Below are 26,661 nucleotides of genomic sequence, written 5' to 3' on the forward strand. Positions count from 1 at the left end.
TAGGAAGAGGGAGTAAAGATGAATAGATGGCGGGATGAAGTGGGGTGGGGATGTCCCTCAAGGTAAAGTGGAGGAAGAGAGGGGAACAGGACAAGGAGAGACGCAGAGAGAATCAAAGAGGAGAGGTAGGCTGAGGAGTGTCTGCCTGAGGGCAGCTATAAGACACATGGGGTGGCTTCTGGGAAAAGACACGACAGAAGGCGATGAGAGAAAAGAGAGCAGGAAAATCCCCGAAGCTGGAAGAGTGCTGACTTTATTTTGTGGAATCTGTCACTGAGTTACATAGAGGCGGTTAATGTACCGCGAGAGAGCTCTGCTCACAGGCTGCAGTAAAACACAAGCTATGCCCAATGCCTGGACCTGATGACACGGGCACCCATAGTAGAGCTGGGTGAGTTATCCATTTAGAATGTATTAAGGATCATGTAACATTGTTAAAAAAGTCACTATGATCCCTGATCTATACGCATTCACTTTTGTTTTGACTGCACATCGGGATGTTTCTCTGAGATTGTTCCTGCCAAACCAATAAATAGAGGTTATAAAAACTTGTTGGTGCTGAAAGGATAAATGTATGACAAAGTAAAAAGCAACAGGATTACCTCAAAATGTGGACATTTCCCTTGAGATGGGCCTTAGTGAAATGGACTGAGCCTTTTTCAAATGGTTCAATTGTGTTGATCTAATGGGGTACAAACTATATTCTCTCAGCGGATTTCCTCTGTGCATTTACTCAGATCAGTAGAGCGCACTTCCTAAAAGAAAAAAGCTTAATCATAAAGTTAAGTGGGCTTAAAGATGAGGTTATCATCTCCTTGAATGTGAAATAATCCACTCTTACTGACATACTCAGCAGATGGCTAATGCATATGTATTGACCTAGTTTAACTGCTGCATTTCCAAACATCATTGTGCTGTCGTGGCCGTTAGACAGAGGTTATTTGAAATGAGTTGATGCGAGACTATTAGAGGATGGAATGCAGGCCTGAAGCCTGCCCTTATCGGAGCAAATGTCTCTTCATTACTGCTCATGGAGGGAGGGGAGAGTAAAGGGTGAGACAAGATATGAGTTAGAGGGCAAGGTAATGATACACGGTGTGTATAAGAATGCAAATGAATACCTATGGCTTTAGCCCCGGGGATGCAGTCAATCATGGTGCTAAGTGTTTCAGATTGAAGGGGCTGAGCAGAGGCGCAAATAACAATCAACCCAGGGAGGTTTTCTGAGGCAAGCGAGGCTGTTTGGTTGGTGTTATTCCATATAGGATCCCCCGGCAACAGCACAGAGACATGGTCACATGGGGATGGGGTGATATATTAGTCATATCTGTACATGGTGTGTTGGAAAATACACAAGTTCAGAAGAAGACATCTATATTTGTGTGCGCTTTGATTGCTGTTGCACTTGAGAAAAAAGGTTAATCCGTTCATCCAGAATTCCTTTGTAGAGAAATTGAAATACATTAGCCAGGCAAACCGAACCCTTGTTTCTTATCTGGCAGTGGCTGCTCTCTGCCTATATTTAGTAAACATGTACTGTAGTTGACGCCAAACTACAAAATAAGCTGTCTCTCATCCTGAAATAAAGAGCACCTCTGTCAAATCAAAAATAAATTCTGTTTATATGTCGTACAAGCAAACAGTAGCAATACATCACTTGTTTATGGGGCATGCGTTTATGGGGTTAGGTGATTGTTAAAACCTAGTTGAGGTGCTTCAGGTTTGTCTGAACGCAGCGGGTGATAGATTTATTGATTGCATCCTACGTTCACTTACAGTAATTAACCCAATCAGCGTCTCATGATGTCAAAGGGCAAAAAAACACAAACACTTTAGCTTTATCATTTGGGAAAGTAGTACACACAGCCCAATCAGGTGCTGACCTGTGAGGGGAAACAAATTGTTCACGCTGAGCGGACACCAGGCAGACGCTACTTTAATCATCACCAGTTGCACACGAGTCACCAAATTGATTGAAGGGGCAGAATGGTAGAGTTGCCACAACAAACCAATTTGCTAGTGGAAACTCTTAACATGTATCATCTTGCTTTAAGCTTTTCCCTCAATGTGGTGCATCTCACACAGCTAGCAACAGGTACTTTGTAGTAGTGATTTCAATTTTCGGTCAGACTCCTTTGTGAACTTCCCCAACATAGTGATATCACTATGTTGCGTTTCTATTGGGTATAGAGCGACTGTGGCTGCGAGAGAGTGCGGTCGTATTTTAATCAGAACGTTGTGGGTTTCGATCCCAGCCATGCAGTCAACATGTCGATGTATCATGGGCAAGATACTTAACCCAGAGTTGCTCCCGATGGCATGGCCAACGGTGTGTGAATTTGTAGGAATATTAGCGTAGTGGTAGTGCTCTGAATGAATGAGGTGTGAATGGGTTAATGTCTTATGTAATATGCAGCCTGGGCTCTGGTTTCAGACAGAGGGTGAAAAGAGGTGCTGCAGCACAGGCAGTATGAGAACAAAATACCTTTTTGAACATGAAAGGATGGAAACATGTCACAGTAGAGACACAGCATACAAATATGAACCTAAAAATGAGCATAATAGAACCCCTTTAAATAACAACTTCTTTACCTTGAGACCTTTAACAGGCTACTATGGATCTGAGACCTGTTGATCGTCCGGTTTGTTAGGCTGGTAAAAGTCTTCCATTCCTGTCACGTTACCTCTTGCTATTTTCAATTTATATTTCCTGAAGGCCACGTTTCTGATTTAAATTGCAACAGCAGCAGAAGTGCCCTGTAAGTAGGGCTGCTTTGCCATTGAAGAACATGTTTTGATTGTAATGCTGGTGATTTCCTACCGAGGTCTTAAATGTTTTTAAAGCATTCCTGCATCTTAATGGGTATTTTCGAAGACTTATTTTCTGTGAAACTATGTTCTTTGCTTCTCAGTAAGTAGAGGGTGAGTTTGTTTACCTCTTTGCAGGGTAATGTGGAAAAATGGGATACAACGAATGCTTTTCTGTTATTGTCTGTGCTGTGTTCATGCATTTCTTTAGTTCTGTGGACTTTGAACCCTGAGGTGAATGCAGTACCTACGAAAGAGAAAAATGACCTTAGAGGAAAACAATACAAATATGGATCCTGCTGTGCATTTCTCAAACGTACGCAAACATTTTTCTTTGTGTTTCTTGTTATTTGTGCATGTTGACCCCAGTTAGCCCTGTACTTCGGCATTGCTGCAGGAACTTCTCTTTCTTCAAGCTGACAGTGAATAGAAGAGAGAGGGGGCGGTAAAGAGCGAAGCAGAAAGGGGGAGAGAAAAGGGAGGGAGAGGTGAATGTAGAAGAAGACGACCTCATTTAATTCCAAAGTGGTTCTCAAATTGAACCAGAGGGAAAACAAAGTCAGCACTTCTGCACTTATGTAACTCTCCTCTCCTCGCTTACATTACATTACATTACAAGTCAGTTGTAAGTCGCTTTTATCCAAAGCGACTTACATACCCAGTACTGTGGACAATCCCCACAGGAGCAATTTGGGGTGAAGTGTCTTGCCCTGGGACACAACGACATGCTGACTGCAGTGGGACTCAAACTTGCTATGCCCTGATTCGACGTCCAGCACACTATCCACTGAGGGTGCTAGGTAAATGGCAGGGCTGAAAGAATGAAAACGGTGGGGGGGGGGGGGGGGGGAAGGAAAGTGAATGAAAAAACGTAGGGAATTGGAGAGCAGGAGGTTAAACAATTGTTGACTCAGTGTCTGAAATGAGTTGTTTTCCTCTTCTTCCACTGTCCAGCAACTCTATCTTTTGTCTGGAACCGCAAATGTAGAATCGCTTGAGAATTGTAAACACTTGGTCAGTGGTGCCAGAGAATAGAAATATGGAATAAACAAGATAATAATAATAATGGGTGTTGCTTTTTAAAACACAGTATTCATTTATAAAGAAATGCAATGGTGGCAGGAGACATACAATGTGTACCTGCCACTGCCAACACGTACCCGCCATTTGGCAGGTGCTAATGTAATGATCCGTGTTGACTTGTCGTACGGAGGGTAGAACAGATGATGGTGTTGTAAAGGATGATTACAAAAAGTGTTCCTTTTCTCTCTCATTCCCTCCCTGTCTAACCATGATGTCACACTGACATCAAGCTATAGGGCCCCCAGCAGGCTCCATTTGAGACAGAGGCCTGAATGAGCGTCGTGTTTGAATAATGCAGTCTGCTGGCAGCCTGGCTCGCTGGACTGAGGAGAGACTGAGGGAGAGTAGTGGCACAGTGCAAAGATACACACTTCTATTATTTAACAGTGCTCTGAAAGGCTTGCAAGTGAGGCATTCCCAGAATTAAAACCAAGTCTCAGTGTGTATGTAGGAAAGACACACACACACACACACACACACACACACACCACACACACACACCACACACACACACCACACACACAACACACACACACACACACACACACACACACACACACACACACACACACACAGCGCACTCCTATCCATACAGGATATTCAATAAATGCTGGCATTCAAAGTTTGGAGCCAATGATGCATGCCATATGCTGATGCAGGTGCACTTTTATCCACCAACACAGCTTATAATAACCTGTGGAAGTGCATGTAACATAAGGGATGCCAATCTTTTCGGTGTTTTTATGACTTTTAAAGCACTTAAAAAGGTTAATATGGGAGCTTGTCACTCCTGAATGGAATATAATGATGTGGGAAAGAGGGAAAGTAAGCTCTACTAAATCGGACTTCAGTGAAACATGTTCTAGTTTTCATGAAATGTATCTGCAACAAGCATGATGTACTTCAGAATGTGGCATCCAAGGCTATAGATAAACATGATTTACTGTAATGCGAACTGATCTTACATTTGTAAATGTTTAGCTGTACCAATGCAGCGATCTGTGTGTTTCAACTTCCCACTTGGGTTTCTTCTGTATGAATATTGACTAGTTTCCATCTTAGGACATGTCTGTATCTTTCCTACAGTATATCAACTCCTCCTCCAATATGTGCAGTCATGAACTTATATTATGCACGCACATTTAGAGATGCCTCACTGAGCACCACATATGTGCATACTAAGTGTAAATATCCCTTTTTAAATAGGGCAGGATATCTGGTCTGATAAGAGCCTCGGGGAATCAAATGCATGCTTGTTTTTGTAATAAAAAACACTTAGTTTACTTAATTTGTACATTCCAGTGTTGAAGGGTTGTTACTTGGGAAAAACAGCAGCCTTTGTTTTATTTACTTGGTTCAATTCATGTCTATTGTTTTCCAAAAGCCGCTTTTTATTGGCCTTGTTGCAGACAAGGCCAATAAAAAGCGGCTTTTGGAAAACAATAGACATGACAGTGGAGTGAAAACATATGTTTCACTAAGAAGGTTTTGAATATAAAAATGTAACGTTATGAATTGTTTCCTTATTTAAGGCAGCAAGTTCTGACAAGGCACTGATATTCACTGTGTGGGTAGCACAGGGATAGAAGGTTAAAACGTCCCATTTGAGACCATCACGCTTTCATCCTGAGATGTATTCGCTCTACCACGCCGCTAAACTGAACATATACTGTAGTGGTGTCTCTTAAAAATGCATGTGATTGCTGCGGGCGAGTTGTTTCCTCGTATGTAGGATACAACTACTGATGCTGCACAAAGTGCTCTTTTCTGAAGTTGATTATTTCTGCCCTAAATGATAAAGAGTCAAAGATATGAATGAACTGTCAGTTCCACTTCCTCTTGGTTATTTAAATCGACCAAACAAATGTTTACTGTTCATAGATTGTGCTTATTTCTGATGTATTTATTCTGGCATCCAGCCCCACAGACTCTTATAGACTACTTTGCACTCATTAGGCTCCATTGGCAGCAAGGCCATGAGCCCAAACTGCTGAGTCATTCCAGCCTGGTGGGAACATCTTGTCTATATATAGGTATCTCCTTCGTCATCCTGCTGTGTTTCATTCTTATTTCTCTATCTGGGAGAGTCCTTTCACCAACATGGTAGCCGGCCTGATGTACCAAGGCATATCTCAACTTTTTATTTCCAGCACTCTGCTCTTAGTGCTGTGACTTTTCTTGAAAGTGGTTACTGCATTCGCCTCTTCGCTTACCATTCTGTCCGTCCTTTAAATAGGTTCTACTTGCGTGGTCCACTCGGTCCTTTAAAACAGCTTTCATGAACCTGAGCCAGCAGTCACGGCAGCGAAGAAAAATATTCTGGATGTCTGCCTCCCAAATGTAACCTGACGCATTCTTTGAAGAGTGCAGTTTTCTTCAGAGTTACATTTGACTTTAATATATCACCCAATCTCTTTCCAAATATTACTTTTACATTTTTTACAAGGCTAGTCTTTGCTGTGCATGTCGCCTTGTTCCACTTTGCAGGAGTTTGACTTTCAGTCTGTTCTCAGGCCTGTAGGAGCCACTCTGTCGTAACACTAAGACCTGACAGCGCTCACACGGCTCGCACTATATCAATCCGGACAACCAATTACACCCTCTTACAGGATCCTGCAAACGAAAATAAGTTCCTTTGGCCTCTGGTTTCTTTATCTGTTTCTCTGTCTTGCTCTGTCCCTTGCTTTCGGCATGTTTCTTCCCTTAGTTTACGATTAGTCTCATTCCTTTCCCCGTGTCTTTCTGACAAATAAAAAGCAGGGAATATCTACGCCTTTGAGCTTTGCAACATATTGTAATAAACACACCCTGCAGGTGTGTACTTATTCACTAGCAGCAGGCATAACTTTAATAGCATGTCGTTTTCTTCCTCAGGTGCCTGACTCAACCTGTCGTTCTCACTATTTATTTGTTAACACATTGCCTACTTTGTCCTACTCCAACATTTTGTTCCTTCTTTAACACACACTCTTTGCGTTTGCAGTCTCTCTGACTCACTCAATGACTCTTTTCTTTAATCCCTTCGAGGACACACACACGTGCGTACACACACTTGCTTTATTCCCCTCTGGAAGCGATTTGTCTTAACAGGTGGTCATTCAGATTCAAGACCGCCACTGCAGGAGAGGTAGAGAGAAGCGGAAAAGGGGAGGAAACGCTGAGGATTGTAGGAGGAGGCAGAAGGAGAAATAATGTGCGAGTGACATGGACATTGTGTTGTCATCAAAGTACACTGACGCATTCATTTCCATGGAGATGTTGACATAGGTAACGTTTCTTCACATCTTAATTGTATTTTTTTATTACATTTAAGACTGTCATTTTTGAAGATGAAACCTTGACTCTGTCTTTTTTCCGAGTGTTCTCAAGAGGCCAGCCACAGAAAGTTTTACTTTTGAAAGGGAAATTGGTGCATTATAAGCACTAAAGAGCAGCCTTAACCCGTACAGGCTAACTCTTTGTCTGGCCCACATTTATTTTTAAAACACTTTTATTTACTGCACATTTTCTGCTTAACAGTAGCACACATAACTGCCTATGACAAAGTAAAGCGAAGTGAAATAATAGCACATTTCACTCAAATCAACCAAAATACACAACAAAAACCATGGTAACTGCATGAACAATGCTGCAAGTGCTCCAAAAACACATTGCTGAATGAGTGATTTCAATTATTACTATGCCAACATGTGTTGCATTTCACCTTGTATTCTGTATATATCACCCCCGTTAAAAAGAAATATATATATAAATATATTTAGTTTTTTTTAACTTTTTGTTCGATAAAATACAATTAACTCGCTAATATATTACAACAATACATGAAACAAAAAACATCAACATCCATGATATAAATGATCATGAATAGCAGGTCTACTTTGAATTAGGGCTACTCAATTAATCGTATTTTAATCACAATTACGATTTTGGCTTGCAACGATTACGAAAACAACCTGATCGAAATAAAACGATTATTGTTATTATATATATATTTTTTTTTTAATGTTTTATTGGTTTTTCAGTTGAATTATACTCAAAGTTCAGGGTGATCAACTGTTAAAAACATACTGTTCACATTTTGTTCAATGTTTTCAAAGTAAATGGATAATCGTTTTTAATAATCGTGATATCAATTATTGACCCAAATAATCGAGATTATGATTTTCAAGCAGCCGTACTTTGAATACTGTATGTATGACTTTAGTATGAAACACTTAGTTTACATGTAGTGTATACTGCGCGGCAGGCTTACTGTAGCACGTTGTAAGAGGAACATGTGCTGCACAATAATGGTGATTAACCGTTCACCCCATTGTCATGCATCATGTGGGTCATTTGCATGGTGGGCTTTTTGAGAGCAAACAGCCCACTCTCGTTACTGAAGTTGAAAGTTTAATGACTCTGTTAAAAGGAGAGCCCTGTTTGAAGTTAATGTGCTCTGCTGTTAGAAATGCCATTATGGCACCACTGGCTGTGTGTGTGTGTGTGTGTGTGTGTGTGTGTGTGTGTGTGTGTGTGTGTGTGTGTGTGTGTGTGTGTGTGTGTGTGTGTGTGTGTGTGTGTGTGTGTGGTGTGTGTGTGTGTGTGTGTTGTGTGTGTGTGTGTGTGTGTGTGTGTGTGTGTGTGTGTGTGTGGTGTGTGTGTGTGTGTGTGTGTGTGTGTGTGTGTGTGTGTGTGTGTGTGTGTGTGTGTGTGTGTGTGTGTGTGTGTGAGCCCAAGGGTTCCCTGACATAATTTGTCTCAGAAGGTAGTGTGTGCATGTGTTGTGTGTTTGTCCCTGATTTGTGTGCGTGTCCGTTTATACACAGCAGTCATCTTTTATGTGTTTTTATGTGACACTTCATATCCCAATCCATTTATCCTTTTTATCTGTCCTACAGAAGCATTACTGTATTGCTTCTGTTGAACTATATATTATCTCCCCTCCCACGTCTGTGAGCAGCGGCATGGTGCAGCAAACGGAGAGATCATTTTTCATATGAAGTGCTGCGATTCAGACCCCTCCAAGTCCAATGTTCCCACCCTGCTGTGTCCTCGAGCAACACTGTAAATCCCAACCAGCCTCAGGAGTGCTTCTGCTTCCATACGTCTGTTCAGTGGGGAAGTGAGAGTTAGTTTCCCTGTCTTGGGATCAACAAACTACCCGATGTACAAACGATCAGCTACAGGTGAACATACCTGTGTATTTCACATCTGCTGTGTGTATACAGCGAATTTCCCTACTTTGTTGTCTTTTTGTATTTCTACTACAGTACATATATAGATATCATTTTATACTGGGACTCTTCACGTCATTTAGACAAGCAAAGTCTCATGTTGTTAACACAAGTCCAAGTCAAGTCTCTAGAATGTTACAACAAGTCTCAAGCCAGGTCTCAGGTTATTTAGATCACGTTATGTCAATAAGTCAGAACCCAAGTCATATAAATTAGTCTGTCGGAACATATATTAGTCCTAGACAGGACTCAAATCATAAAGAAAAGACTTGATCAGCACTCAAGTCATATGGATAAGTCTTGACTCACGTCTGACAAAGCCAGTCTTAAGTTACAGAGTTCAATCTAATTAATATCATTAATATTAATATCATTAATTCATAAAGACAAGTCATATAGAGACTGTATTTTGTGAAAACGAGCAAGAAGTCAATTATCAAGCACTTGATACGAGATCAGGTCAACTCACCAGTTTTTGAGGCCGGAACCAAGTCTCTTCACTTGTCTTTAGTAGCAAGCTGCCAGTCAATATGCAAGTCCTTAATGTTATCAAAGCTGTGATAATCGGTTTTTTTGTGGCATAGGTGCAAATAAATCCCTTTCAGGATATTCAAGGTGTATGTGATTGCAGGGAAGTCTCAATGTGATGTCGGGTACAATGTGATAATGTAATGTTTCTGCTTTCAAGTCCTTCCTCCAAGTCTTAACGGAGTCAAGTCTCATGTTTGTCAAGTTCCGTAGAAGTCCAGGTCGTTTCTCCAGTCTCACATTTCTGTGACGCAGGCTGACTTGAGTCTGAGTCACAACACTCTGTAATGTTATATTTGATCTTCCACTCCACATCTTCTCTTCAGGCTTTTAAAAGACACATTTTCTCCTCCACTCTCCTACTGTATAAGGAGGATAATGCTCGGACGATGGCCCTCACAGTGGAGCATCAGTGGCCTGTGTACTGCTCTCTCTTTTGGTATAGGTGGAGCTTCATGAGACTTTCGCTCTGCCTTGTGTTAGCTGGCTAGAGCAGGCGAGGTGTGCAGTGAGGACAGCCAATGCTAATCTTACCCTGAAGCACACACAGCCAAGACCAATTATGAAATGAGCTCCTTTCACTGAGAGGGATTTAAGTTGTCTGTGCTAGTTATCTATATTCCTGACAGTGCTGTACACTATTTAGTTCTTTAGTGAGAGCACTATACTACATTTCTTGTTGTTCTCTCTAGTGTTTTTCTCAGTTCAAATCAAGTACTTGGCTGGAGGTCTAACGATAAGTTAATGCGCAGTGCACACGCAAACATGATCCGAGTTCTTATCATTAGAGACTCTTGAAATGCTTTGTTATCCTCCCCAACTACACGGAGAAAATAGCTTTGTAAGAGCAGGTTACTTGACAAGGCCAGAGTCTCCATCTTCCTGAGAGCAATGGGTGCACCAAAGACCCACTGTCCCTGCTTTGAGCACTTCACCTGAGTGCTAGTGGATTTTTCTCCTGCAGCTGTCTCTTCCCGCAGTGCTCACTTTGTATCCGTCACTGTGTCTCGTCCTTGTGTATCAGCAAGGCTGAACAGCTCAATTAATACATCACAGACGCCACAGAAGGATGAAAGGGTGGGTGAGGCGAGGTTGAGCGGTAGAAAGTGGCGCTCACTCTTACATATATTTTTATTGAAACCTATCACTGTGACAAAGGAGAAGATGGCAACACCTCCTACAACTAACACGCACAGCTACAATACACATGATATTCAAACCTACAATTTATAGTCAGACTCCAATCTTTTCATAATGCGTTCTGCACTCTTCATGAAAGGCTCTTTTCTGAAATGAAATACAGATGATGTTTTCCATTCTAAATAAAACATTTGATTAGACTATTACTGTTGTACTCTTTAGTATACCTAAAAGTTGGCTCCTAAACCGTAACATTTGCAAACATGTATGGTTTGAATTGCAAGACAGGGTTCAAGATACGTTTTGCTCAATTACTGGACATGTGTGTGTGTTCTTGCTGTAAATGATCAAATATCTATTTCTTTTTAAGTCCTCTATATTTTCTAAAAGCCATTTGATGCTCTTCTTCCTTCCCCTATGTCTTCTCTTCTTGTTCTTACCGGACACAAAGCATTCTGTACTTAAGTTCTCCAAGTTATGTCAAAGTAGACTTCTACACTTTATGCATCTGCGTCACCTGTACTGAGCCGGGACTGTGTTTTATCTTTTATGTGTGGGAGTCAGTCTTGTCTTGTGTGTCCTACATAGTGCTGAGGCCAAATGCCCCCCCGCAACAATTGGCTCATAGATCCACATTGTCCCTGTAATGATGACCAATTATTTATGAAAAAAAGCTTTGCAATTGGTGTTTAGTAGCTAATGTGTTACAGCTATTAGTCAGAGCCATTAGTAGCGCAGACGGAGAGCTTTTGTTTCATTGTCACACGTTCTTTCTCTAACTTTTCCCCCTCCCTTTCAGTGACCCTTCTTTTGCCTGCTTTGTGTTTATTGTCTCTGGCTGCTGTGTCTCTGTATTTTCTCTCCCTCCTGCCCCCTAAGGCCCATTAGTCTGTCTAACTCGGCTGTGATTGCAGGACTTATGTGTTCACTGTGTGATCATAGTGCCAACTCTGTCCTCAGAGTCTCTACCTGACTGACTGACTGCTCACTGAGGCACACTGATCCCTCCGTGTATCGCCCGAGTATTCATTTATTTGCACTCCATGTGCACTTTTCTCTTTTGTCTGCCTTTCTTGCCAACTATTCTTTTGTCTTTCTCTCCGTTTCAAGTTCTTGCCTTTCCTCACCCTCCTCCGCTGATTATTTTCTGTCGTTGTCTCTCTTTGCTTCCCACCTCAGCCTTTCTCAGCGTGTCTCTACCACCCTTGGTCCCTCTCCCTCTCTAATCTTTATCCAAATGCCTCTATGTTATCAGCTTTCCACAGAACCATGCTTTGGGCACCCGGTAGTGTTAACCCAAAACATAATAAAGTTAAGTGTTTAGTAAAGGATCTCTCATGGTCCAGCGAGAATTCCCTGCACTTCAGCCAAAGCACTAGTATCTCACTTTTAAGCAAACCCTAAAAAAGAAGGGAAAAAATACTTCACTCTCACATGCCTCTAAGGGTGTTAGCTATCCAAACTGCAGTGAAACTGAGAAGAAAGTCATTTTTTAGGACTCTCAAATAGCACTTGTGTTACTTTTATAAGAATATTCGGCAACACTTTATTTTGATAGTCCATAGTTGACACTCTATAAGTCATCAGTTGACATTCAACAGCACCGTTCAAACGGAAAAGTAACATGTTTTTTGCAACAGCTTATTAACCAATATTTAACCTTACTATCTGTAGATTGTGTCAACATCTTCAACATTGAAAATCAACTACTCAAAATTAATTTGTGAGGTTGAATATCGGTTAATAACCTGTTGACAGTCAACAGACACTTTTTGTAAAATCTATAGATCAACACTTGAGATGTACCTTATATTCTACTGGCAGTTAGTTACATGCGTGTTACTTGTCTGTTGAAACAGTGTTGTTGAATGTCAACTGATGACTTATAGAGTGTCAACTGTGGACTATCAAAATAAAGTGTTACCGAATATTCTTCCCACGAGCTGATGGAGTCATGGCCTTGGGATAAAAAAAATTAAAATAACTGAGAAAGTACTTTTCCCAGTTAATTTATTTTGCTGCAAGTTATATGTAGGTTTGTTTGGAACGTCCAGCCGATGTATCGACCGGTTTATTTCAACACTTTCTTCTGTAAAACATCAACAATCCAACATTGTCCATAGCCTCCTTATCAGAACATGAGTCAGTGGAAAACAGGTTGTGAGTCGTCACATTTTACAAGGCCTATGGGATGAGTCACACTGTGTAGGTTTCTGCTCTTTGCTCACCGGGATGTCCATGTGCCCGGTTGTTAAAATAGCCAAATGTGTGTCATGTAGCAGAGGGTATGAAATCAGAACAGGAGCTATGGTTACCTGTCAAACAGTCTGCTGCCCACTCTGACTGTCACACAGGTTATCTTTTTACAAGGTGCCTGAGATTGTTGAAAGTTAAAGCACAAAATCAAAGTAACACACGAGTGGAGGTAGCACTTGAAAGAATGAAAAATAGTGCTCTTCACCTTTGTGATGAAAACATGGTTTTGTCTGGTTGTCAGACTCCTTTTGCTTCATGGCTGTAGGTGATGACAACACTGCCGGAGAGCCAGAAACTCAAAAGTGTGTGTGCGTGTGTGTGTGTTTGTCTGTCTGTATATGAGTGTGGGAAGGTCTTTTTTTAAGCAGATGAGCATGGGTAACTTTAATGTCAGCAAAATCCTTAAACAATGGGGCGGTAACGCGGCTCGCCATATGTCGTTGATATTACATTATAGATTAAGATACATGTGCTGATGATGGCTCTCCTGTACGCCTGCTGCATACTGCTGCATTTGAAACAACGGCCATTCTCACAGACATCATGACTGCTGAGCTGTAGCTTCATGGTTGCTATGCCAACTGTGGTCTGAACAGGGTGCTTATGTACTTGGCAGGCCTCTTGTTGTAATCAGGGATATTTGTCAGTGCTGGTAATATTTATGTCCCGTACTTCAGTAAAAGGAGAAGGACAATATAATTGCCACTAAAGACCTACTTAAAGTTTTTAGAATTGATTAATTTGATGAATATTCTCTATATAATTTACACATTTTGTCAATAAAAATGTTGTAAAATTAAGAAAACAGCCACCAAGAGCCCACCATAATTATATTCAATTTACAATCATATAAGTAAGAATCAAAAGCATAACACACTCACATTAATGAATCTGCAACTTGAAATATGTTGGTGTTTCTAGCATAAACATGACTGAATTTAAAAGATTTAATATTATTTAGAAATGTAACTTTTTCGATTGAATATCCTTTGTACATCTATTTCTAGAATGTCTGTGTGTGTGTGGGGTTAATGGAAGTTAAACGGGCCCTATTATTCTTTTTGTGGGCTTTCGCTTTCCTGTGTTATCTACTGTAGGTCTGAAATCCCAAAGTTCCCTCCAGATGGAGTTTTTCTGCAAAACATCCCCCCCCTGCCTGTAACGCCTCCATTAGACTCCCATGTTTCCGTCCGTTACATAATGACATCACTAAGTAACATTTGTGATTATATTGGCTAGCGATCCAACACATTGTACATGATAGGCTAAGGGGCGGGACATCTCTCAACAGAGCTGGCCAGCTAACCAATTGGAGCAGACTGGGCTGTGGTTTCAGACAGAGGGCAAAAAGAGGTTCTGCTGCACAGGCAGTGTGAGACAAATAAAGAGCCTTTTGAACATTAAAGCATGGAAACATGTCACAGTAGAGGCACAAAGTCTATTATGACAACTGAAATTGAGCATAACTGGGCCCTTTTTAAAATATAGATGTGTTAGCTACAAAATAAACTTAAATGATTAACGTACTACTCATTACGTGTTTAACTATTTACTATTACCTTACCACACATGCAGTAATGTAAAGTTTTCCCTGCTTTCATGACCCTACTATATTTTGAGGAGCTGTCCAGGATGCTGAAAACAAACCCTTTCTTGCTCCCTGTCCATGGTGCTGAAAGTAAAACCCATGAGACAAACCTGGGTTAAGAGCAGTGGACTCTCCGCAGCTTGAGGGAAAGCTAACAGCAGGGATCTGTTTGTCTCTGGACTTGTTTTGAACGCTCCATGCTCGCGTGTTGTTTGCGGCCTCTGTTGTGTTTTTACTACTGTAGCCAGGGGATGATGGAACACTCTTTGTCCAGCTTAAGTCCTCGACAGATGGTGTAAATGCACTTATCAAAGGAAACATTCACCCTCACCAGATTTCTACAGGCCTGCCTCAGTGTTAATGACTTCAAATATAACGGCTTACTTTGTCAGACATGTACATTTCATTCTGCTCTTCCTTTCCGAGTTTGTATCGTGCTTTGTCGCCACTGTGACGTTTTTATTTCTACTGACAAGATGAAACAAATGCAAACCACCTCTATAATCCCTCCTAAATTAACCTCTGGTCTTCTCTGTTTGTCTTTTCCTGCAGTGGTGCTGCTGAATTCTAAAGAGACTCAGGCAGAGCTGGGCTGGACGTCCTACCCCCCCAATGGAGTAAGTGTGCTTACTTGCATTTTCCCCCCCTAATTGTGGCTGTTTGTTTGTTTGTTTGTACATGTGCTGGTTCACTCGCTTTGCTCCTCAAACAGCTGCTTGCCTAACAGCTGGCCAGGACCACACATTTGCATCCTTCCTCTGCTCATGCTGTTTCCCTTCTTCTACTCATCGTTCCCTTCCTTTCCCGTGTTCTCCTCTCCCAGACCAGAGCTCATTATCGTCATGAATCAATGGTGCTTATGCAGGCTGGGCTGCTGCAGTGTCCAAAGCAGACTCACAGATATGCCACCACAGATAAATGGTCCCCCTCAGTATCGATCGATGTAGCTTGTGAAAACCTTAGCGCTAAGTTATGACTGCAAGACAAAAGCAGGAGGTTGTTTTTTTAAAGAATCTGCCACTGCCGAAGCAGTTTGTCACCCACTTCCAGCTTAAAGGTTGGCCTTTCTCTGCGTAACAGCCAAGGTGTCTATTATTATATAAACAGTGTTGTACACATACGTACTGTTTAGTGCAGATTCTGTTGAGTCACTGTCTGCGTGAGGTGGCTGTTGGATCGCATGCTAAACTAAATCTTCAGATTAATGGACTTGTGTGACTCGCCTACAATCCCCAATAGAGCACACTTTGATTTAGTCACCTCGGCAGTAGTGCGGTTTATCACATTGCCATCTTAGACAATCTGTTTCCTATGTGTGGTTTGCTCCGGAGTGTGTGTGTGTGTGAGACAGAGGGAGAGATCCACAGTTGGTGCTCAGTTTACTTTTAATTATATCACGTCACAGTAAATAAAATAGTCACATGGAGCTGTAGTCATTCATTCATTGATATATCAGATTAAATGTTCCAGTCTTAAACTGCAAACCTACTCAATAAAAAAACAACCAGAAGTAGTGACTCTGCTTCTATTGGACACACCAAGGCACTGTACATAAAATGTAACTTTACTTTAAATGATGTCATTACAGAGGGAGTGGCAAGGTCAACCTTCTTTCCATATTTCATTTAAAAAGAAAAGAAAATCACCTTTTTAGTATGTCAAATATTGCAATACCCTCCCCCAAAACTCAAACATATTATATACTTGCCTTACACATATACAATTTAGTGTGGGCTTATCTTATTGACATATTGATTAAGTTAATTTAACAATAATTTAGACAGAGACAGGATTGTTGTACTCTGCAAAAACAAACCTTTATGATTGTGGACAAACAAAAGCCATGTTTTTTTCTAAATTAAAACAATAGAAAGATGAACAAAATATTTGAAATAATACAGCTGGGATGATAAATGCTCTTCCACATGAAGTCAGACAAAATAACAAACGCAAACAAAAAAACTACGGCAAACCTTTGTGAAACCGAACACCCCCCCCCCACTAGTCACTTTTGTCCCTCAACTAATGGTAGTCCAAAAGGAAGGCTATTGTCAAAAGAGGGACCAATAATGTACGCCTTTTATTTAAATCAATTAAACATGAAACCCATTACCGTGTTCAAAGCAGAATATTCACAAAAACGACAGAAATTAATGTATATATTTGATTAATTTGCCCATTATCTAAAGGTATTTATAAGTCGTGGGTGTTGTTGAACACATTCCTATGAAATGCCATCACTCTGAGAAAGGCGGTGGATATAAAAGGAAACCGGCAAACCATGACTAATGTCTGACCCACTGCTCGGAAACATCTCTCAAGGCTGATGTAATGACTGGGGTCGTGTGGTTTCTTTTCTCTGTGACGTTATTAAGGAATCTGAGTGCCAATGCTTTTTTAAACACCCACTCATCACATTATGTCCTTAGACCTTTAACGGGTATTGAACGTGTAATTAACTTTTCTGACTTTTGACTTTGTCTTTCATTATCTGTGTTGCCTCCTGCTCACATCTCTTTACTTTGTTTTCTGTCTCTTCACTCCCTCATGTTATCCATTTGCTTCACTGTTTTTAAAAAGATATACCAATGACTCCCTTCTGGCTGTCAGAGGTGGGAAGTAGTGTAGTACAAATACTTTGTTACTTGTACATTTTTCTGGTATCAGTACTTTTCTGCAATACTTATTTTTCTGATGACTTTTAACTTTTACTTCTTATATTTAAAAAAAAAATACCTGTACTTTCTACTTACATTTTCCAAACAGGCTGGTTCCTTTAGTTTGAATGTGTGTTTGGTGGCGTGATCATTATTATTTGGCGTGTATCCATCATTTCCTGGGCTTCTCTAAAGAAGAGCGACCAATGAAAACGTTGTCATGTTGCCGTTGTTCAGCATGGAAACATTCATTAGCTAACAATGACATCATTGTTCTATTAATATAAAGGCAGGTCAGGTACTCTTTAAAACAGCTGCTAGTTATGGGTACTTTTTACTTAAGTACATTTTGAAGCCCATACTTTTTTACTTTTACTTGAGTAAAGAAGTTTAGTCAGTACTTCTACTTTTACCAGAGTATTTTTTAAAACAAGTATCTGTACTTCTACTTGAGTAAAGGATGTGTGTACTTTTGCCATCTCTGCTTTTTTGGTTGTGCTTCATTCCTCTTTCTTTTATCTTCTTGACTTCACCTCCACTTCCACCTTTTAATACTCATTGTTGTCCTTCTCTCCTCTTCTCCCCCCTCTCCCCCTGCCCTCCTCTCTCCAGTGGGAGGAGATAAGCGGTGTGGATGAGAAGTACAAACCCATCCGGACATACCAGGTGTGCAACGTGATGGAGCCCATGCAGCAGAACAACTGGCTGCAGACCGGCTGGGTGACGCGTCGGGGGGGCCAGCGCATTTTCGTGGAGCTCCAGTTCACGCTGCGCGACTGCAACAGCATCCCCGGTGTGGCGGGAACATGCAAGGAGACGTTCAACCTCCTCTACGTAGAGACGGACAGGGACCTGGGGGGCGTGACCCGGGAAGACCGCTACACCAAGATCGACACCATCGCCGCCGACGAGAGCTTCACGCAAGGCGACTTGGGCGAGAGGAAGATGAAGCTGAACACAGAGGTGCGTGAGATCGGACACCTCAACAGGAAGGGCTTCCACCTGGCGTTCCAGGACGTGGGCGCCTGCGTGGCCCTGGTGGCCGTGCGGGTGTACTACAAGCGTTGCCTAGCGACCGTGCAGAACCTGGCAGTGTTCCCCGACACGGTGGCCGAGGCGTCCTTCGCAACGCTGGTGGAGGTGCGCGGCAACTGCGTCAACAACTCCGAGGTGGACGCTGACAGCCCTCCCAGGATGCATTGCAGCGCCGAGGGGGAATGGCTGGTGCCCATTGGGAAGTGCAGCTGCAGCGCCGGCTACGAGGAAGGACACAGCAGCTGTGAAGGTAGGACATAAATAAATAGACAGCTGGATAGCATGGGTTGATGAAAGAGGCCAGAAAACAAAAGGGGGGAACAAAAAGAGATTGTCTGAGGAGATCTTAACAAAAGAATGAAAGGACAAGGCAATTAAATATTTGTAAAACAGATGTGATGAAAGGGAAGGGAGTGGATTTCACTGCAGGCGGTATTATTCAAAACAACATGAAACTGTGAAAACAACTCTCTGGTATAAGTAAAAAACTGAAAGTAGGGATCCTTGAAATAAATATTTTAAATGTTTGAACTTGGAAATGACCCCTTCCAGATAAAATTGCAAACATTGGCAAGACAGATTGATGAATCAAATGATACATTTGGTCTTAGAATTCAATTGAAATAATCGGTCTGCTTTCTTCTTCCTTCACACTCCCATATTCTTATTACATCTTCAAATCATGGACAAGGATGACTTAATAAGGTGTTTGAGTTACACTGAAGAGAGGGAGCAAGGGGAGAAAAAAAGGATAGCAGAATACGGAGAGAAGTTGTAAATGAGATACCTGGCTTTTCATGTTAGAGTAGAAAAAGAAAATGTAAGATGAGACAGAAAGGGTTGAAGTGTGTGAAAAAAGATACTGGAGCTGTGAAGATGCAACAGATACTGTAAGGGTGGAGAACAGTAGAAATAATTGCATGTGGAAGGAATCTCTGTTAACAAGTGTCAAAACAAAGGGAATATTACTGAGTGAAGGTTATTTTTAAAATATTTTTTAACATTGGAAATATAGAAGCGCTCCGTTTCAATCCATGCCAGCTATTGTTCAACAATGACATCCATGCTGAGGGCCTTGATCGCTCTGTGATGTAATCTCGCTTCATGCGTAGTGTTATCGACATGTGAGGCGTGGTATGGACCGTAAGCCTGTCTGAATGCTTTGTGTGTAAGTGTGAACACAGTGACTAATGTGGTCTTTTGCAGTGCCCTATTGAGTTTAACACCACATCCTCTTCTTTAACATTTGCATGTGTCCTGAAATAACACACACACACACACACACAACACACACACACACACACACACACACACACACACACACACACACACACACACACAACACACACACACACACACACACACACACACACACACACACACACACACACACACACACACACACACACACACACACACACACACACTCCCATGAAGCTTGGTGAAGGCGTAGCCTGTGACACTCTGACGTAAACAGAGAGGGACAGTATTGGAATCTTTTGTCACAACCTATTGCTCATACAGTCACCAGTTAGATCGCCGACTGTGGCTGTTGGCTTTCACACTCCATCTTGCATTGTTGTGCAATGCAACGTGGGTGTTGTAGTCATTCGACAGCAGACTGAATTTATTAGAGTGTTCAGTTTTGTCTCCTCTAGATAATGGTGTTGTTTTATGGGTGTGATTTTAAAGCCGGGTATTTTATAAATCCAATTTTAAACGTTGTTTTGTTCACCTCAATGAGTGCTTTGGGCACTATCCATTCCTGTTGAGATACCATGCTGATATATGCATTTATTTTAAACAGAATTTGGACTATTTGATTTTTGCATCTGTCAAAAGAAGTTTGGGCATCGGGGATTGCATGACTAAGATGTTTTTAGAAGTAGAACAAAGGTAACAAACAGGCAGGTGGGTAAGAAAAAAAAGGACACCTGGAAAGAATCATAAAAGAAGAGTAGAAGCACAACACACAAGGGAAAACAGACATAACACTTGGCTCGACAAAGAGTACAAATTGAAAAAGTATTAGCCATAAAGTTGGTAGAATCAACAATGCTGATCATTAGTGATGCAGAACTTCGGCTGTGTTGCAGCACTGCTGTTGGGGATGAGCACTGCCCACTGATATTGGCAGTTGGCCTGTGTGCAAGACAAATTAAGTGTTGCTTGACCTGCGCTCTGTAATTACCAACAATGCTTTTTCTACAATAACATCTCAACTGAAGACAATAAAATCTGACGGACAGACGAAACAACAGACACAGAGAGCAGAAGAATAATGAGCCGTCAGCAAAGCCTGAAAACACTGGAAAGGGAGTAAAGAAAACTAGTGACGGGAGGATCACAAACTTTGGAAGGAAAAGCAGGAGCAAAGGGAGTAAAAGGACAGGCCGGGCTTGCTGCCAAAGGAGCGAGCAGACGAGGATGTTAAAGCCCGGTGACAGCACTGATAAAGACAGGAAGCCCAGAGGAAGAGATATGCTGTGTCTTTGCTGCTCAACCTTCCCCGGGTTCCGTAAAGTAACTTGGTAACAGTGTGGTCTGCTAGGTGACAGGGCCTGTCATGCCCCCCCTTAGAGCAATCCACCCTCACAAAAACCTATATATATATACACACATTCTTCATTGCCTCATTCCTCTGCTCTGCCGTACATACTGGTATGAATATGCACCCCCAACCTCAGACATCTCCCACCGCACCAGAGCTATTGATCAGCCGTAATGCTCCACTAAACTGAAGAATTGCGCTGGGACTGCTCATACTCACATATAGTCAGGACACACATTCTTTAGCATGCTGTGCCTGCAGCTACACACACTTAGGTTGATTTCATTCGTGTGGACAAGACAGACATGGGGTTTCTACAGTATGTGCTTGATACAAATGGTTGATGCGATAACAGCAGTGTGTGTAAGAGAGTTGTCTGTATGACATGCATGCCTGACTGCTGCGAAACATGATGTAATGAATGCAAGGCTGGCAATGATTTCATAACCATTATGTTACAATAATTTCCGCGCGTGTCTGTATGCAGGTATTGTAACTATGTCTTATTTACTCCTGGGTCTAATTGTGATACTGAGTGAGTGCAAATGCACTGAGCCTCTCGGTGCAGGTCAATAGTATTGAGTAGCTACTGATAATGGTGTAAGCAGATAGTGTTGTGCAGTGTTTGGTGCCACACACAGTGTAACCGTCACAACAGACCCGGGCAACACTGGATCACTTACTCATTATGCATCTTCTCATTATTACGAATCGTTGACTGACTGAAGTTAGCTTTATGTAACAAGAAAACCTCACAAATAGTCGGTTTGTGTTTTTTTCTCTCCACGGTGTTATGCCATTTGTAACATTTCAGTAGTATGGAGCACACATTTATTTTCACTATATTGTGGCAGCTAGGATTCACAAGCACAAATAACACAGCAATTTGTAAGAGGCCCAATTATGCTCCTTGTGGTGTTCCCTTTTCCCTGTAGTGTGTTATATACTGTAGGTTATTGTGCATGTCAATGGTCTGCAAAGGCTACAATCCCAATGTTCCCTCCAGAGGCAGTTTATTTCAAACATCCCTCCACAAATGCTTGTTGTTTTAATTCAAAATAAAACACTGGCACCAGTATACGTTTGTAGTAACAGCACAGTAGTATGGAGCACACATTTTGTTTCACTGTATTGTGGTAGCTAGGATTCACAGCACACATAATGCAGCCAAGCAAACATTTAAATTGTATTAGCAGCCGCATACATGGCAATCACCCACAAATGCTTATTCTCTTAAAACAAATACAAAAACTGGCACCAGAACACATTTGTAGTCACAGCGCCAGGATTAAAAAGCGGTTTTAATTCAAATTTAAAAGAGAAATATTAGCATCCATTAAATTAGAACATCAGATTTCAGATTCTTCTTCATTGTTATATAATAACATAAAAACTGAATGGATGTCTAATTGTGGAAAAGCTGACGAGCAAATGCATGCAGTGTAAACTGATATCACTCTCGGTTTCCCTGCCTTTATCTTTTTGAAATGGAGTCACCACAAATACACTGTATTAAGAATGAATGAATGGCGTGTAAAAAAAACAAATGAGAAACACTTAACCCCCAGTCGCTCTGTGAGACGCTGGTGGCACTTGAGCAGCTTCTAATCGTGAATGTGAAGGAGGATGTTATTGAAAATGAACATGTGCCCCGTCAGCTTGCTCTTGTGTAATAATAAAGGTGTAGGAGCAGAGCCAATCCTTAAATAAACAGATCAGTTAGAAGTGACACATGTAGAATCATCCGTTGCCTTAGCTCTCGGTCAGCAAGTTGCATGAGCGCACGCATCACTGTTCCTTTATATCTCCACTCTGCATGCGTTCGCACATTTGCATACATGGAGTAGCAGTGATGAGCGCTCGCATGTCCATGAACCTCATTATGAAAAGCCACCAGCGGTAACACGCGGGGGAATAATAAATGATGTAATAATTCACCTCGCAAATGCTATGTTTCATGTGTATTTGTTTCTGTCACACTCATGAGCTCCATCCTGTTCTAATTAAGCCAGGCTGCTCTTTCCATATAATTACTGAGTGTAGCGCGTGCCTTCAGCAGATTCTCTTATTATCTCTGTTGTTTGCTGCTCCACAATTCCAGCTCCAGGCACATCAGCCACCCTGCTATTCCTTCCGATTGCTCTCATTCCCTCTGTAATTTACTCCACGCCTTCCTTCTCCTCCCCTTTTCCCCTTCTTCATTTTTCCTCGCCCCCCCATGCATTCCCTACACCGCCAAAAAAGAGCGCACTTAATTTCTACCCCACTGATCTCAGCGGTGCTTCTTGGCTTCCTCTAAACCGTCCTGTACCTCCTCATTTTCTTCCCCCTCCTCTCTTTGCTTTTCTCTCCTCATTTCCCACTTTTTCGTCCCAATACTAATGCTGTTTCTCTGTCCCCGCCCCTCTCTCCCTGACCCCTGTGGAGCCCGTGTGGCAGGGTGAGATGGGGTGAGCGGGGTGAGTCAGGTTAACATGCTGAAATCTGCCGGAGAGGCTCTGAGATGTATCTAATGTGTGTGTGTAGTAAAGAGTGTTTGTGCTCCAAATGTTGGCAGTAGTGACCAATCATATGCTTCTGAAGTCTCCCTCCCTCTGTCGCACTCTCACCCCTCTGTCTCTTGTCACTTCTTGTCATGTCCGCATCAACCCTCCTCTTTGTCTCGTAGACATCGCCTTGCGTTTTCCTCCTTGACTTTTATTTCCTTAAACCATCCTGTTCCTCACTTCCCTCCGACAGGTTGTGCCTTTTATACAAAAGCCTCTCTAAGCCGCTATCACTTACTTTTCCCTCTCTAGCGTCTCACTCCTCTTTCATACCCTCCTTCTCTCTTTCATCTCACTTGTTCACCCCTCTACTTTATACCAGCTCTCCCTGGCGCGATGCCACCCCTGCCCATCTGGTCGTCCCCCCTCTCTCCCTCCATCTATCCTTCTCCATCCTCTCCAGTCACCCGCTACTGCTAGTCATCTCTCTCCCCAGCTTGCATTTGAATTAATTCACGTTCTCCTGGGAGAAAGACAAATGGGTCTTTTTTAACCGAGCATCTGACGTATTTATTAAGCCGGCCAGCCATACAAGAAGTGGGCGGACATCCCAAATACACACTAGGACCAACAGACACTTGAATAAAATGACCAAACCAACCTACATAGACTTACATGCACCTATACGCGCATGCTCACTTGCAGAAGGACCATCACAAATGTCCCTTGGTTATTGAAAGTGTTGGCTGGAGGCAGGCCAAGCATCCACCATTCATCCTCCCCCTGTCTGCCTCCACCTAGGGAGGAGGAGGCAAGGCAAGAAAGGAAGGAAGGAAGTTGAGGCAAAAATAAATCAGAGGACATTATGAGTAAGGAAATCAATGAAAATGTAAGAGGGGAGAGGAGGAGGGAGGGAGGGAGGGAGGGAGACAGTGTTGCAGGAAAAAGAGAATTCTCGTGGTTGCTATTTGTTAGTTGCTATGCATGAGATCCGAATGCATAAAATATGAGTTGTAAAAGCTGAGGATGATTTCAAACGCACACAATGGTGGCGTGGAGAGATCCCTGTGAGATATGGGAACGGATGGGTGATGTAAATTGAAAGAGGGAGGACGGTAGGGGAGGGGGGAGTAGGGAGAATAAATATAAGGGGGTTGGAAGTAGAAAGATGTGAACAAAAGGAATAAGTGCAAATCATCGGGGGGGGGGGGGTAATGGTAAGTAGAAGAGAATGGAGGAAAAACAAAGCAGAAAAAGATGAGGAAACTTTGGCCTCGGGCAGGATCGGTGGGAAGAACCGGCAGATTACAACTTGTTCCCTCCATCCTTTCCTCTCCTCTCCTCCCTGCCTCCTTGTACCACTTTCAGTCTTTTATACCAGACTCATGAATTAAATACAGACGACATGAATGCATCAAAGTTAGAAAAGGTTGGCATTCAGCTTAATCATGTTGCTAACTCAACCAACATGACAGCCTAATTTCTCTCTGCCTCACTCATGACCGCTGAGCTGAATCCAACATTCAGTTAAGGAGGGAAACATCCGGAAAGAACAACTCTGGGATATGAAGGAGTGACAGGTGAGGATGTCTGTAAGGCATAAAGAGAGATTATTAGGACTGCTTTGTTACTCGTCATCAGGCCGGTTTCTTCCCCCATGTTTCCCTTCGGTTCACATTTCCATAATCATTTTAGGACCAATTGAATATTGTCCAATGAACCACAGGACATATGATTGAGTATACTATTACTCACTGTTGGAATTCAAATAAGTTATGGATATTTTAAGTTAAGAACATTAGATATATCCCCATGGGGAAATGTTCTTATTCCTTTGATAACTTCTGTGACATCACTACGTAACACTCACGTTTTTATTGGTTAGCGCTCAAATACATTTTACATGATCTGCTAAGGGGCGGGACATCTCTAAACAGTTGACCAATCACAACGGAGTCCTTAACATAATGTTGATATCAACATGGGAAAACCGTCTCTAAAAAGTCGGTGTTTAAAGTTTTTTTTATAGGTTGAGAATATTCTTCCTAAACCAAATAAAGCATTTAAACATCTGTAAGATTATTTTAAAAATACATTCCTACAAAGGACATTTTTTTAATATAAATAATATATATTAAGTGTTCTTTTACACAGGACATTGACAATAATCGTCATAGAAAATCTCCATATCCGATATAAAAACATATTAGACATTTGATTGATAGAAATTGTAATAGATACTGGTGTAAACATGTATTAAGGCCTATATGTGACAGTTTGTTAATTAAGACAGGAGAGAAGAAACAGAAAGAGAAACGTCTGTGATTTTAACCAACGTTGTGTCCCATAAAACAACTGCTGCCCAAAAAGGTTTTACGCACTGATGCCTTTAAGCCACAGCTGCTGATGAGCCACAGATTATGAAACACACTTGACACATAAAAAGGTTGGGTGAGGAGAAGCAGACTCTTGGCCTGAAAATAAAATCTGAGTCTGATTAGGTCCGACTGTCATTCTGTGTGTCCTGAAGTGGCACGGCAGCAGGACGCTGGTGCACAAGATGTAAGTGTTTCAGTGTTAATGTGCACATGCAATGGTGTCATGTAAGAAAGATTTGAAAAGCCATTAAAGGACCTACTCTGGCTCGAGGGAACAAAGTACCACGACTGGAAATGACACACACTGATACACACATGTGCCCGCTGCCTGCCATCCATGTGCATCCTTCCTCTTCTGTTAAATATGATATATTATAGGTGAAAAGGCACTATTGAGCAATTGCCCTGCTGTACCACTACCATCTGTTTCCATCCCCATTCAATCTCCAGTAATAACTTTCCATCTGTATGACATTAATGTGGGATCAGTCTATAGATCTGTCTGCCCCCACTTAACCTGAGAGAACTGACTTATTCTGTTGAAATGCTCAAAAGACAACGAGTGCAGCGGTGCACGCACACATGCTCTCATTCAAAATCAAGTCTTAACAGGAATAGCATTAAAGCAGTAATAGGTTTTAGCATGCAGATCTCACCGTGGTCGCATGAGAGAAATGAATAAATAATATCCTAAATGAATCTCGAAGTGCAGAGTCAAAGGTGACTGGATTTGCAGAATTAGTCAGACATTTTTTTTGTCGCTCATTCAAACAGCACAACCAGTTCTCCTCTCGTATCCCTGAGACGTTCACTGGCAATATTATGGATTGTCCACATGTTCAAGTCAGTAAAAGAAAAAGGTATATTTCACTGTGCAATTGTCAGTTATTAGAAATAAACCTTGTGTATGACAAATCTGCTGTGAATTTGCACAA

General features: G+C 41.8%; 1 protein-coding gene across 2 annotated transcripts in view; it reads left to right on the top strand.

Moving 5' to 3' along the window:
• LOC117545385 (ephrin type-A receptor 7-like) overlaps nt 1-26,661 on the top strand; it is a 177,518-nt gene that overhangs the window by 22,767 nt on the left and 128,090 nt on the right. For both annotated transcript variants that reach the window (XM_034215131.1, XM_034215132.1), the window contains exons 2-3: nt 15,172-15,236; nt 17,889-18,561. In XM_034215131.1, coding sequence (XP_034071022.1) covers nt 15,172-15,236; nt 17,889-18,561 — 738 coding nt within the window. The remainder of the gene's footprint in view (nt 1-15,171; nt 15,237-17,888; nt 18,562-26,661) is intronic.

Source organism: Gymnodraco acuticeps, unplaced genomic scaffold, assembly GCF_902827175.1.
Source record: "Gymnodraco acuticeps unplaced genomic scaffold, fGymAcu1.1, whole genome shotgun sequence".
NCBI classification, from domain to species: Eukaryota; Metazoa; Chordata; class Actinopteri; order Perciformes; family Bathydraconidae; genus Gymnodraco; species Gymnodraco acuticeps.